This window comes from Xyrauchen texanus, chromosome 49, assembly GCF_025860055.1.
Source record: "Xyrauchen texanus isolate HMW12.3.18 chromosome 49, RBS_HiC_50CHRs, whole genome shotgun sequence".
NCBI classification, from domain to species: Eukaryota; Metazoa; Chordata; class Actinopteri; order Cypriniformes; family Catostomidae; genus Xyrauchen; species Xyrauchen texanus.
In genome coordinates this window covers 12,564,149-12,577,547 of record NC_068324.1, presented here as the reverse complement: position 1 = coordinate 12,577,547, position 13,399 = coordinate 12,564,149, and the positions used below count along the sequence as shown (strand labels likewise).

Sequence of the window (13,399 nt, the reverse complement as noted above, 5' to 3'; positions counted from 1 at the left end):
CGAGACAACGCCTGTGGCTGTCTGAAGCGGAGAGCACTCTACAGCATCCAGGAACTATACAGGGGCGGAAGGGCATCTTTTATAACTGCACTGAAGGAGAAAGCCACTGAAGTGTGCCATAGATCCAACAGCAGGCAAGCGTCAGAGGAACAGGAACGGGTGTGTAACTCGCAGCTGACTGCATACACGACCATCGGCTCCGAAGAAAATTTCTGAATGAACTCGACGTATTTCTCCGCTTTTATACCCGTATGTCCGGGGGCGAGGTATGCAAATACTGTCTGCCTAATTCTCATTGGCCTTTTTTCATAGATCAGAGGCATATTCTGCGCTCAAGAGAGACCCCTAGTGTCGCTTCTTCGACACAACGTCGAAGTGAGCGACAGACGGGGAACGTAAATTTTTTATCATCTCACACTTTTCCATCATCATTTGGTCTGACGGGACCGTGGCATTATCCACCCATGTCTGTCTTTGTGTGAGCGTGCGGTCTCTCTTTTATTCAGATAAATTAAAAAGTAAATTTTCTAAATAGTCATGTGGTGTAATAAATGAATTTTTACAAATATTTAAAACAGTAAATAATAAAAAAATATATAATAAATTAAAATCCATGTCTCTCATAGAGGTTGCAAAAGCTGTGTACATAATAATAGAACAAATTATTTTACTTCTTTCAAATAAATTAATTACAAAAGAATACAAAAAAGTGCTAATAAAAATAGTTTTAAATGTATTACAGCAAGTCACACTGTGGCATATGTTAACTTCCTAAAAGTGTCAATTTTATTGCCAAAATTGCTCATTTAAAAAGTACCTCAGGTATTATGGTGTAAATTCAAAAAGTACACATTGCCCCTAACATTGACCACTGTAAGCTGTAAGCCTTACACCTATGATTTCTACAAAATCAGATTTTTTTTTCTGTTTCTTCAGATTTAACCTCATAAAGGACCAGCATGCATGAGAACATTCTAGAAGATCCATACTGCAGTGAGATCAGTGAAAGTCACTCGCTCCGTGTTTTCTTTTCCTGCCCACTTCCCAGGATTTTAGTTATTCATAAGCTGTAAAGTCATTGAGAGCGAGGTTGTGTGCCGTGCCCCATTAATGCTGACTGCCACAGTGCAGCAGTGTCGCTCTCCTGCTTTGCCTCCTGTCGTTTAGGTCGCCCATCTCTGACGAGACTGATCTAATAGACCTGAGTGATCTGCCAGTGCCAGTGGGAGGGAGGCATACAGCGGCAGAGACATTAGCTGTTTACAGGGATGGTCTGTTATCTTTCACACAATCTCTCCTGCCTTCACTTCACCTCCTCTCTCTGTCTCGTTCACCTCCTCCCACTCAAGTGAGAGATCTTGCAGAGCCACAGAGCGTGAGAGAGTTGCATAAAGTCGGGTCAGTGCACATACTGTAGCTGTGCCATATCTGTGCAGATATGAAGAAATTATTTTCATCTTATCATTCTGTGATGATTCCAAATACTCTATCTATCTATCTATCTATCTATCTATCTATCTATCTATCTATCTATCTATCTATCTATCTATCTATCTATCTATCTGTCTATCTGTCTGTCTGTCTGTCTGTCTGTCTGTCTGTCTGTCTGTCTGTCTCTGCTATCTATCTATCTATCTATCTATCTGCAGCCATCTGTCTGTCTGTGGATCTTTGGAACTGTTTTTATTAGTGGTGCAAAAATTGGCAATATAGCTGGCCACAATGTGTCTAAAATGTAAGTTATTGGAAATTAACTTATTGTTCATAGAACAGTTGTATAAAACCAGTATCACACTCACAATTGTGCTGTTGTGCCCTTGCTTGTGTGATATTGCTTAATTAAACTTAAGTAATTAACACAAAAATAACTGGATAATTTGGTAAGTTTGGTATATAATTAATTTAGACATTATAATGTTCTGAAATGTTTGTGCAATCCTTATGAAGGTGCAGAATATGCAGTAATGTGCTTCAGATGTAGTACACAGCATTGCAGCCAGATTAATTGATATAATCCATTATGACACAAATTGTGCTGAAAAAAAGGGGGCTCACCAGCAGCATTCTGAATATATGAATAAAAGAGAAGAAACACCATGAATATATTGCAGATTCTCTTTGAAATTCAAACTCTCTCTCCTCTATGAGAATCTGCAACCTATACTGTGTCCTCATTACAGGGAACCACCTCATCAGATTACATACAGGTCTATTTACCAATGCAATTGACTGTATTGTTTTCCAGAAGTGAGGACAAATAGGACAAACACTATTGCCTATATTTTAGCATTCTCTACCGTAAATTGGTTATTATCTGCATTTGTTTAGTCTCAGCCTCAGATAGCCTGCCCACTGTTCGCTCACTCACAGTCTGATGCATATTGCACACCAAACTTGAAAGCACTTTCTAGATCTGGCAAACTTTAATCTGATTGGCTGGCTTTATGCAACTTCCTGGAGTAAAAGCACACAGTTTTTTACCAGTCTACCTTGGAAACAAAGTTGTGTACCTGGATGAAACAGTGAGCACTTCTGGTGAAGAACTAATCACTGGATTTGCTCATATTCGTCAGGTTTGGGACATCAGATCTTTAAAAGATATTCAAAGTTTTATTTGAGACACTTAATAGAAGTTAGCTAGTCTTAAAAATAATCTATATTAATTGCTCATAAAATACTGACCATGAAGCCCATACACATCCGATATGTCTGATATTCTTGAACCGCTGTTTTCTGTATAATCATTCTAGCAGACTATTATAATGAATATAAATATAAACATATATATATATATATATATATATATATATATATATATATATATATAGACAGAGAGAGATACAGTTGAGTTCAAAAGTTTGTATCCCCTTTTGTCTCAGTAAGTTTAAACACCCCTTTCCAAATTAATACAAATATGAGATAATTTTTTTTAATTTAGTACTGCCCTTCAGAAGCTAGATAACAGATATTTACATACAGTATATCCCACAAGACAAAATAATAATTTACACAAATTATCCTGTTTAAAATTTTCCATCCCCTTTGGTTTTTAATATAGTGTGTTGCCTTCTTGTGCATCAGTGAATGTTTGCACAAATAAGCATTGAGGGTCGGCCCTTGTGTTGAATATCAAAGGTCTGGCTATGCCGACTAGTATTTGTCATACTTATAAATGTGTGGGAATATATGGAAGATAGTTTTTGCAGAATCTGCCAAAAATGTCTATTGAACAGTGCAGTTTGGAGGATGAGCTGATCATGACCAATTTTGCTAATTGATGTATGAACAGATCAAAGCAAAAAAAAGAGTCCCTGAAAAGACATCCACCTACCCAGCCCCTTCTTCTGGCCTGTAAATAACCTGCTGTAACTCTTAAACCTGTGTCAGGGTGCAGCAAGAAATTAATCCATCAACGAACAGTCTCATGGCTTTGGCGTTTAATCAATACCAGTCTGGCCTCTTCCATAGGTCAGTGTCACAGCATTGAGATGTCTCAGCCAAACCCCCACAGTCTGATTCAGGATGATTCAGGACATCTTCTCGTCACCTGCCAGAGTTCTTGAGGTGTAATTCTGTCCATCCAGTCCTATGTTAGTGAGAAACAACAACGGTTTGGGCTCCACTGTCAAGTGTGCACCATCAATTGCTTTGTTCTTTTGACTACTCCAACTTGCAAGAATAAAATATCTATGTCAGCGTATAAAGAGAACTGAAGACTAAAGTTTTGTCCATACAGCACAGAAGTCTGATTTGGTGTTCATATCTGATCTTTAGGACTGACTGTTCTAACTGTCATCAAGCTAGTGATGAAATCTGAATGCATATACTGTATGTGTATAGTTTAGTATATGTATATACACACCAATCAGCCTCAACATTAAAACCACCTGCCTAATATTGTGTAGGTCCCCCTCGTGCCGCCAAAACAGTGCCAACCCGCATCTCAGAATAGCATTCTGTTTATATATTATCTGATTATATTTTTCTCACCACTGTACAGAGTGGTTATCTGAGTTACCATAGACTTTGTCAGTTCGAACCAGTCTGGCCATTCTCTGTTGACCTCTATAATCAACAAGGCGTTTCCATCCGCAGAACTGCCGCTCACTGGATGTTTATTAACCCCGAAATCTGAGCTGGGAACAGGGGCACAAGAATGACCGGACCAGGCAGGGAAGACCAGGACCAAAGCAGACAGGACCGACAGGATATATGAAACACGACTGATAATAAGACAAACTGACACTGAACAACAAACACGAGGTGTCTAATATAGGAAGAGAAATCAAGCGGGTTAACAGACATGGCAGGTGTGACTAATGAAACAATAATGAGCAAACAAGGAAGTGGGGAATGGCATCAGACAGAGAAACACAAGGCGATACTGAAATAATAAAGCCACATGTTCTCACAAGACATCAAACAAGACAATGATGCGATATATTCTCATGCCAATCGACAAACAAGATGAGAGAATGCGTAGCAACACTAAACAAAGTGATGTCACGCATTCTGAGACTAAACAAAACCTGAGCGTACATCACGAGGCAAACGCCATGCGATGCACGCAACAGGCATCAAAACGAGACAGGACACTTGTGTGAGAGCTCGGCCACACATGCACCTGATACCAAAGACCGAACCTCAACACAGCAGAAAGACTGCTCACGACCCGGGCACGCAGTGCAAAGCACGCACCCGCGACCACAAGAGACAGTCACAAAGACTGACATAAGTTATTGACGCAAGTGCACGCAGCCAAATGACACTAGCGCAAAGCACCCACGTCAGTAACAGACAGACAAGGAGTAGGTACGTCTGGGTCCCGACACAGACCGGAACCGAACTAGACAGGAAGCCAGGACCTAGACACAATACTCCAGACATGAATCGCAGACAAAAGAGTGCATGGCAAGGAATAAAAGAGAGACCGTAAGCCAGATTTCAAAGCACATACATGTAGTTGGGAGTGATTTGTTTTTTTAACATCAGATTTCTTGTATATGTTTGCTATTCAGACTACAAAATATTTTTTTATGCTATTTTTAAAGAGAGTCACTTGGCGCCATGCAAGGGTCAGATGTGTATACGGCGAACTCTGCGCACTTTGCTAGTTTTAATAATTTTTCTGTCATTGACCAGTGAGATTCTATACACCCTGTTTCATAACTGTTCTATGATGACAATATTCCAAACAATTCAAAGTCATCAGACCAGGGACTCAGTTTGGACGGTGCGGCGGGAGAGATTCAGTGTGAACTGTCGAGCATGTTGGCAATGCTGGCGAAGGTCGTTGCTGACTTGGAGGATCTTGCTGTAATACATTGATCGATCACTGCCATGGAGACGAAATTCTTGGAGTTTGTTACAATTGTGTCGGACGTCGAGAAACAGATCGATTATCTGGAGTCATCAGAGAAGGAATTAGCTGCTAACCCGCTAGTGACCAAGACAGACTTGGAGCGTGTTTGGGAAAAGCTGGAAGACTTCGATAATTGTAGCCGGCGAAACAACGTCCAAACATTTTGGAATTCCTGAGAACGAAGAAGGCCGAGATATGGTGAAATTCCTAGACAAGCTCTTCTTGGGTCTGCTCGAGGCCATAAGTTGGAAATCGAGTGAGCTCACAGTGTTCCGGCTCTGAGATCCACTGAGGGAGAAAGGCCGATAAAGATCTTGTGTTACGGGAGGAGAGGAGTAAAGGAAGGCTTTCTTGGAAGAACCACAACATTTTCTTGTTCTCAGACTTTGCAAATTCGACTAGAGAGAAATGTGATCGATTCGAGTGCAAGAGACTCTTACATCAATGGAAGTTTGCTTTTGCACTGATGTTCCAGGCCAAATTGAGAATAGATACTAAGGATGGCCGCAAAATATTTACATGCCCACAACAAGCAATGCCCTTCATAAAGTCAATGGAATGAGTAAGTCATGGTGTGATTCTCACGTTGCAGTCGAGTGGCTCTGACTCACTGAACGTTCACTTGACCATCTGAGGAAGCTGGGCACCTTTTTGTTTCTTTTTGTGCTGTTTCCGCCTAACAGCTGGAGTTTGTTTTGTGGATTATTTTTTGATGTGTAATTCTGTCTCACAAAATTTCTATAGATGCAGCGGATTTAAGTAATCTGATGGCAAAGTTGTTGTTGGGGCTCTCGTAGGTGTAGATGGACTGTTTGAGTTTAGAGGGATGGACGCCTGTTGGCGCTGTCATGTGTTTTTTTGGTTCGGGGAGAAGTTTGGGGTTTGATTGTTGCACTAATGTTGGAATGTGGTTTTAATAATCTTGTTTTTAACTAGAGCCTGACCAATATGTGATTTTTTAGACAGATACCGATTTTAAAGGGGGGGGGATTCACATATTACCAATATGGTGGCCGATATAGTTAATTGAGCTGGATTGTTTACCGATTTTGCACTGATATGACTATACAAAAGTACTCAGAAGGCTGCTTTCTTAAATAATTATTTTTATCAAAGAATATTTGACATTATTATTATACATTGTCAACAAATTCTAAAAATGAACACTCAAATAAAGAATAAATAAAAATACAATAAATAGCTTAAAACATCAGTACAATATGTTCAGTATCAGTCAGTTACTGACCATTTAAATAAAGAATAAATACTAATACAATATATAGTTAAATAAACATCAGTATTACTGTTTAGTATCAGTCCAATGCTGAGTATTTTAATACTGCCAGTCAATAAGGGTCAGGTTGAAAAACAAGAAGTATTTACACCTGCCGAGTCAAGAGAAAAACAGCGGCAGAGGTGTTATACCGTATTCTGCTATACAAGTTCAGGGGAAACTTTCAACAGTGGGAAATCAGATTTTTAAATATTATATTTTATAAATGCAATGACTGGAATTGTTCAGTTGAAGGGGGTACCAAACAATGAATCCTGAACAAAACATTTTGGTGAATACATGTTTACACATTTGCATCCAATCATCTGTAAAGTAAAGAAGATTCTTTTTTATGTGTGAGGTATTTGGCACTAAAATTTTATTTTGCCCCAGACTCTGTATTTTAGGCGATGGGGTGGTCATCAATATAGAAAATAAGCACATAAAAGAATGGGTCCTAAATAGCGTTATGATAACCAGACAGATAGTTTTAAGGGGATGTAAGTCCGCTGGAGCACCCCCATTTCAGGAGTGGTGTTCAGAGATGGGCAGGGTGGCAGCTTTTGAAGAGGGGTCATCTAGAATACTGGGGAATTTAGACTTGTTTGTGGGGAAATGGGGCAAATATTTGGCATTTTTTGGAGTGCTTTCGGGGAGGGACAGTGGAGAGAGAGGTGTAGTGGATAATGTGTGTGATTATTATATTTTGGGGGTAATAGTGGGGGTTAAATATTGATTCTGTTTGTATATGTTTTACTTTTCTTTGTTTAATAGACAAATCAATAAAAAAAATTAATCATAAATAAAATAAAAAAGTTACCAATGCACATCCTTCAAACTTAAGACTGCTCTTTTGGTAAATACTAATGAATATGTTTCTGAATATACTGTATTTTGACAAACCACTCTTCATACACAATAACCTTTGATGTCAAGATGATGTTTGTCAGGCTGCTGGGCGGCCATCTGGAGCTGCTGCAAACAGTGGCACATAAACATTAGTAGTTGAACATGGGAGTCAACCTCCCTCTGTCCGCCTGCCCTTTCTCTTCACTTTGTCTTTGTAATATGAGGAACACATTAGCAAGGACAAAACTTAATTGAGCCATATGGTACTTTAATTCACATTAGTGTGGTCTGCGATTTCAGTATAACAGTTCGCTTTCCGTTGGTTATGCTTTAAATGTAAGTAGCCCAAAGAAAATTCCTGGACCCAAAAGTTCACTTTCCTAGTTCGTGGATTGTAAAAAGGGATGAGCCTGACATGTCATCCTGATATTAATTCTCTCTCTTTCTTTTTCCCTCAGGTCCAAAGGTCATATTCACCCATGTACAGTCGGCGAGGAAGGTAAGCTTATTTGTGTCCTGTGTGACACATCACAAGGTTTTACCTCTGGCTGTACTCATTGTACTTTGCTTTCACAACTGCTTATTTCATGCCATGTGCTACAGTAAAAAGAACTGTGTGGCCATGCTGCTGAAATTATTGTGCACTGGCTCCACTTTGTGGTTGCTGTTGAAGCAGTTTTGGGGAAGCTTCTTTTAATCTGTTGCTTGCCAAGCTACAAGCTCCACATCATTTCAAGAAATTAAGCTCTTCTTTAAAAAAAAACAATTTAGCTGCACTATAAGTTTCTAACAAAAGTAGAAAAATATACTGAAGCTATTTTAGGGGGCAAAATAATTCTAAATGTAATTTATAATTTAATTTTGCAGTACTTATTTGGCACTTGTAAAAAAAATTTTTGAAAGATTGAATAAATGAACATTTATGGTGACAAAAATAAAATTTACACTAATATGATCAATAAAACTAGAAAACGTACTAATATACTCTATGTAACTGAGGCAAAAATGTAGTGTTGAACTAAATATTTCGCAAGTAAAAAGAAGACCTGAATACTGCACAGCAACCTCTGTGCATGGGCTCAAATTAATTGGTGAATTGTTTTTTAACTGGTTCATTTACTTGAACTTTCCAAATAATCGGATTCTCTTAACACTATATATTAGAGAGAGGAAATGCTGGGAGAGTACATTTGATGGAAAACAGCTCAGCAATTGTCAAGCTGCTGAAAAATGTAGTAGAATTGCTAATTCAAGGTGGAGACGCAAGATAACAATAAATGCATGTGACTTTTGTCCTATTTAACGTTGTAAAGATGAAGAATTAAAAAAAAGTAGGAATAATTATATGGGTGTTTTTCAACTTTGGGCATTTTTTTGTACCAAGTGTTGATTTTCAACAAAATAATTTAATAAAAAAAAAAAACATTTGATACATAAAGGTTGCATCAAAATGCACTTTAATTTTTCAATCTTTTTTTTTTTGCTTTTCAAATGCCTTTTATGTATAGATTTTACTGTTAAATTTGTCCCCGACTTTTAATATTAAACTGTGAAAATCCATTATAAAAATACAAATTACATGTTTTAAACTATGAAAATCTAAAGAATGAGTAAAACAAAAAACAAAAAAACAAACAAAAAAAACAATATATATATATATATATATATATTATCAGTTTAGCATCATTTCCACCACACCAAACAATTTTTCCCCTAATGTTTTTTCTTTTTATTAAAATGTGCTTGTTTACCTTGTCAACAAGAGTGTCAGTGCATGTTTGAAATAAAAAAATGTGACAAGTGATGTTTGAAGAAAACAGATTAATCAAGGGGAATATCACTGAGCAGAGTGATTTTATTGGCCATCATTTCCAGTCAAGCTATAATTTTACCAAATTATGGAAAAAGTTGGAAAATATTTTTTAATTGTGGGTATGTATGATACATTTCATAAAATGTTAGCTATAAAATTAGCCTTAGCAAGACAAAGAAGTTGCCTATTTTATTGCAAAAACATTAATTCTATAATATATATATATATATATATATATATATATATATATATATTACTCCTCTATAGGAGTTTATATACATATTACTGTATGTGTGTGTGTGTGTGTTTATATATATATATATATATATATATATATATATATATATATATATATATATATATATATATATATATATAAACCCCACTCAGCTGTAATAACTGTTGCTGATAGAACTTCATTTTCTCTTTCACTACAGGAACAGTGTTTTCATTGTCTTGACCATGACAGACAGATTTCTGATGCAATGGAGGACAGCTTTTCTAGTCCTACCCACCCTGTACAACATCCAGTCTCGTCTTGGGCCCAACGCTCCTCTCTAGTCAACCCCAGAGACATCACAGCTTCTCACGTCACTAAGAGCCACCGTAAACTACTCCTTAAGAGCGGACCACTTATCCAGCAGCCCAACACAGACCCTCCTGGCCAGACCAAGGACGGCATAGAGCAACTGACCCGGGTACAGCAGTTCCGTCAGAGGCTTATGAGAGAGATATGTGCCAAATACACAAGCGGAACCACTAAACAGACTATAACCCGTATGCATGTGTCCCGGATCTTTGTGGAGGACACCCACAAACTCCTTTACTGTGAGGTGCCCAAGGCAGGTTGCTCTAATTGGAAGAGGGTACTCATGGTGCTTCAAGGTCTTGCCCCATCAACTGGAGAGATCCAACATGATGAGGTACATTATGGGAATCACCTTAAACGTCTGGACTCATTTGATCACAAAGGCATCATCAAGCGTTTGAAGACCTACACTAAAGTCCTCTTCCTGAGGGAACCTTTCGAGAGGTTGGTATCTGCTTTTCGGGATAAGTTCGAGAGTCCAAACTCATACTACCACCCAGTGTTTGGGAAGCCCATTATCTCAAGATATCGTAGCAATGCAACCCAGTTTGCCTTACGCACAGGAGCTGGTGTGACCTTCAAGGAGTTTATCCAGTATTTGTTAGATGTGCATCGGCCGGTTGGAATGGACATCCACTGGGAGACTGTTGGCCAACTCTGCAGCCCTTGTCTGCTCAACTATGATTTCATCGGGAAATTTGAGACTCTGGAAGAAGAGGCCAATTTCCTTTTGAGAAGTATTGGAGCTCCATCCAATTTAACATTTCCTAGTTTTAAAGATAGGAACCCTAATGCAGAAAGGACTTCCTCACAGATTACAAGGAGATATTTTGCACAGCTAAATGCAATTGAAAGACAGAGGGCGTATGACTTCTACTACATGGATTATCTGATGTTCAACTACTCAAAACCATTTAAAGATTTGTACTGAAGCCTTTTTACAAAAACTTGTTGGCTTGATGTTCACATTTTCTCTTAGTGAAGTTTTTTATTACTAAAAGTTATATATAGTTGTTTATTCTTTATAAAGTAATCATACTCTATATTTTTTTCAGTAATTGCAGGCTGGTCCTTGCTTTTATCTTATTTACAGTGCTACACATATTTTCTGCATATTTAATCAATTTAAACAAAGCCCCCACATTGTGAGTGTAATTTGGCTTAGTGTGACATGTTTTTCTCAAGACTGCCTAGAATGAATAGAATTAACTCAGAGTGTCTAATTTGTGCTGTACTGTGTCAGATTAGGAACACAAAGAAAGCTGTGTGAATATGATGTTGTATACTGTTAAAAAGATAGTTTGCCCAAAAATGAAATATCTGTCACGTTGTTCCAAAACTATATGACTTTCTTTCCTGTGTGGAACACAAAATGAGATGTTAGGTAGAAGGTTAGACTCAGTCACCTTTCACTTTCATTGTAAGTAAAATAGAAGCAATCCAAGTAAATGGCGACTGAGGCTAACGTTTCCTCCTAACATCTCCATTGGTGTTTCATGGAGAGGTGCAAATTTGTGCACACTCAGTGCAAATGCTGTTGTCCAACTTTTAAAAATATGAGTGTCAATTTACTCCATATATACTGTGATGCAGTGGAAATATTTTTTTATATTGTGACAGGTATAAGTTGTTGCTGGATTTGGTTCTTACTAGTATAATATTAAGAAATTTAAACTATTGTGAATGTATAACAACAATTTGTCTACAATGTGTCATGCATCAACATGATCTGACACACCTTTGCCTTACTATGACATTTCTCATATTAGGACATGTCCTTGTTTCTCATATAGTAGATTTTTCTGTATATCAATAAATGTTAGCACCATCTTTTAACATTAGTCTGCTGACATCTCTGTGTTATTGCCTTCCTTGTTGTTATAATAAAGTCATTATATCATAACATATCAGACATTACGAGGACTGCGCTCTGTATGCCCAGAGAATTCTGCAGAATTTAAATGCCCATCATTTACAAAGTTTCGCACTTTTTGTGTTAATTTTAGTGTTGCACTTTCACTTCTGTTTTAATAGATAGTTCACCCAAAATACATTAACTTATCATCATGTTGTTCTAAAACTAACACTTTCTTTTTGTCATGGAACTCAAAGGGAGATGCTAACTTACAGTGTGTGAGTTTCAGTCACAATTCACTTTGATTGCATATTTTCTCTATGCAATGAAAATGAAAGGTGACTTAAGCTGTCATTCTGCCTAATATCTCCCTTTGTCTTCCATGGACGAAAAAATGTCATGCTTGTTTGGAAATCCATTCTGTGGAATTTCCCTTACAATCAGCACCGACAATGTTGAAAAGAGAGCAGACATTTTGAGTTAGTGTCATTTAAAGACAATAGACCTTTTTCATAGACTGTGATGACACATTTCCCCTTATTTAGCAGCGTAAATTTCGCAATTATTTTTTATATTATACATTTTAAATATCGAGTGTAGATTTATAACATTATACTTTGTGTTACATTACCCTGGAATTAGTTTTAAAAAATGAATTACCACAGATGCGAGGGGGTTTCTTTTATAGCTGCCATGTGACCATCATTTTGGCATCTTTTCCCATCTGACTGTCTTAATCCACGCTCTCTGTTTTTTTCCTCCTCTGGAATGTCATTCAAACATAAAAGTGGATTTTTTATTTTGGTCTTGGAGCAAATGGTTAAGTGAAAATAATATTTGCTGTGATTTCCCATTCACCAATGTCAAAGTTTACACTGCAAACGTTTACGTCCGCATTTCAAACCTCTGAGTGTGAAAAAGTCTATTATGGTTGCTTTGATCATTATGTTGAGAGCAATGTCACTATAAATCACACTTTTTTGTTTGATATATGGGCACATGCAGTGGTCGATTTGTAAAAAAAAATATTTCAAGGTGGATGGTGGTGTCAGAATTTTTTTGGGAGTTACTCAGATTTACACCACATGAACAAAATGTGACTTTTCATAAAAAAAATGTAAATACATAATAAAGTTTTGAATTTGCCCTGGAACATTGAAGTACTGTTACCTCAAACGAGTAACAAGTCAGATAAAAAGTCCACACCATGTACTGTGCTATAAGTTCATCAAAAGCATAATACTCATTTGCTACCGCATTTCCAACATGGCACACTTGCAGCGCAGACAGATTTATTAATTATAATGGAAGTGGTTGTGATGTTTTCTCTGATAGACATTCAATTGGTCTTTTATAGAAGATGGACATAAACTGAAGGAGCTGTATGGTTCGGCCAAAGTCAGTTTGTATTTGTTTAAACTTATAAGTCATTAGACTAATCACTTTCAGAAAAATACCATTACCTTTCAAAATAACGGGACTCCCAATTTGCATATATTACGCAGTCTCCCTAGGGGCAGGGATGGATTACCGACTGGGCCAATGGGGCCAGTGCCCAGGGGCCCTTGACTGCCCGGGGGGCCCTGGGCTTTAAGGTTGCGGGATCCAGTTTGGTGATCCCCCCGCTCGAAAATCCTTCAACAATGAAAATGAACCCC

The 13,399-nt window shown here is 37.7% G+C and overlaps 1 protein-coding gene across 1 annotated transcript in view; it reads left to right on the top strand.

Annotated features, from left to right (window-relative positions):
- Positions 1-11,746, top strand: part of LOC127640353 (carbohydrate sulfotransferase 8-like) — an 89,783-nt gene extending 78,037 nt beyond the window's left edge. Inside the window, exons 3-4 of the mRNA XM_052122861.1 lie at positions 7,943-7,983; positions 9,735-11,746. Coding sequence (XP_051978821.1) covers positions 7,943-7,983; positions 9,735-10,817 — 1,124 coding nt within the window. The 3' untranslated portion in view covers positions 10,818-11,746. The remainder of the gene's footprint in view (positions 1-7,942; positions 7,984-9,734) is intronic.
- The last annotated feature ends 1,653 nt before the right edge of the window (positions 11,747-13,399 follow it).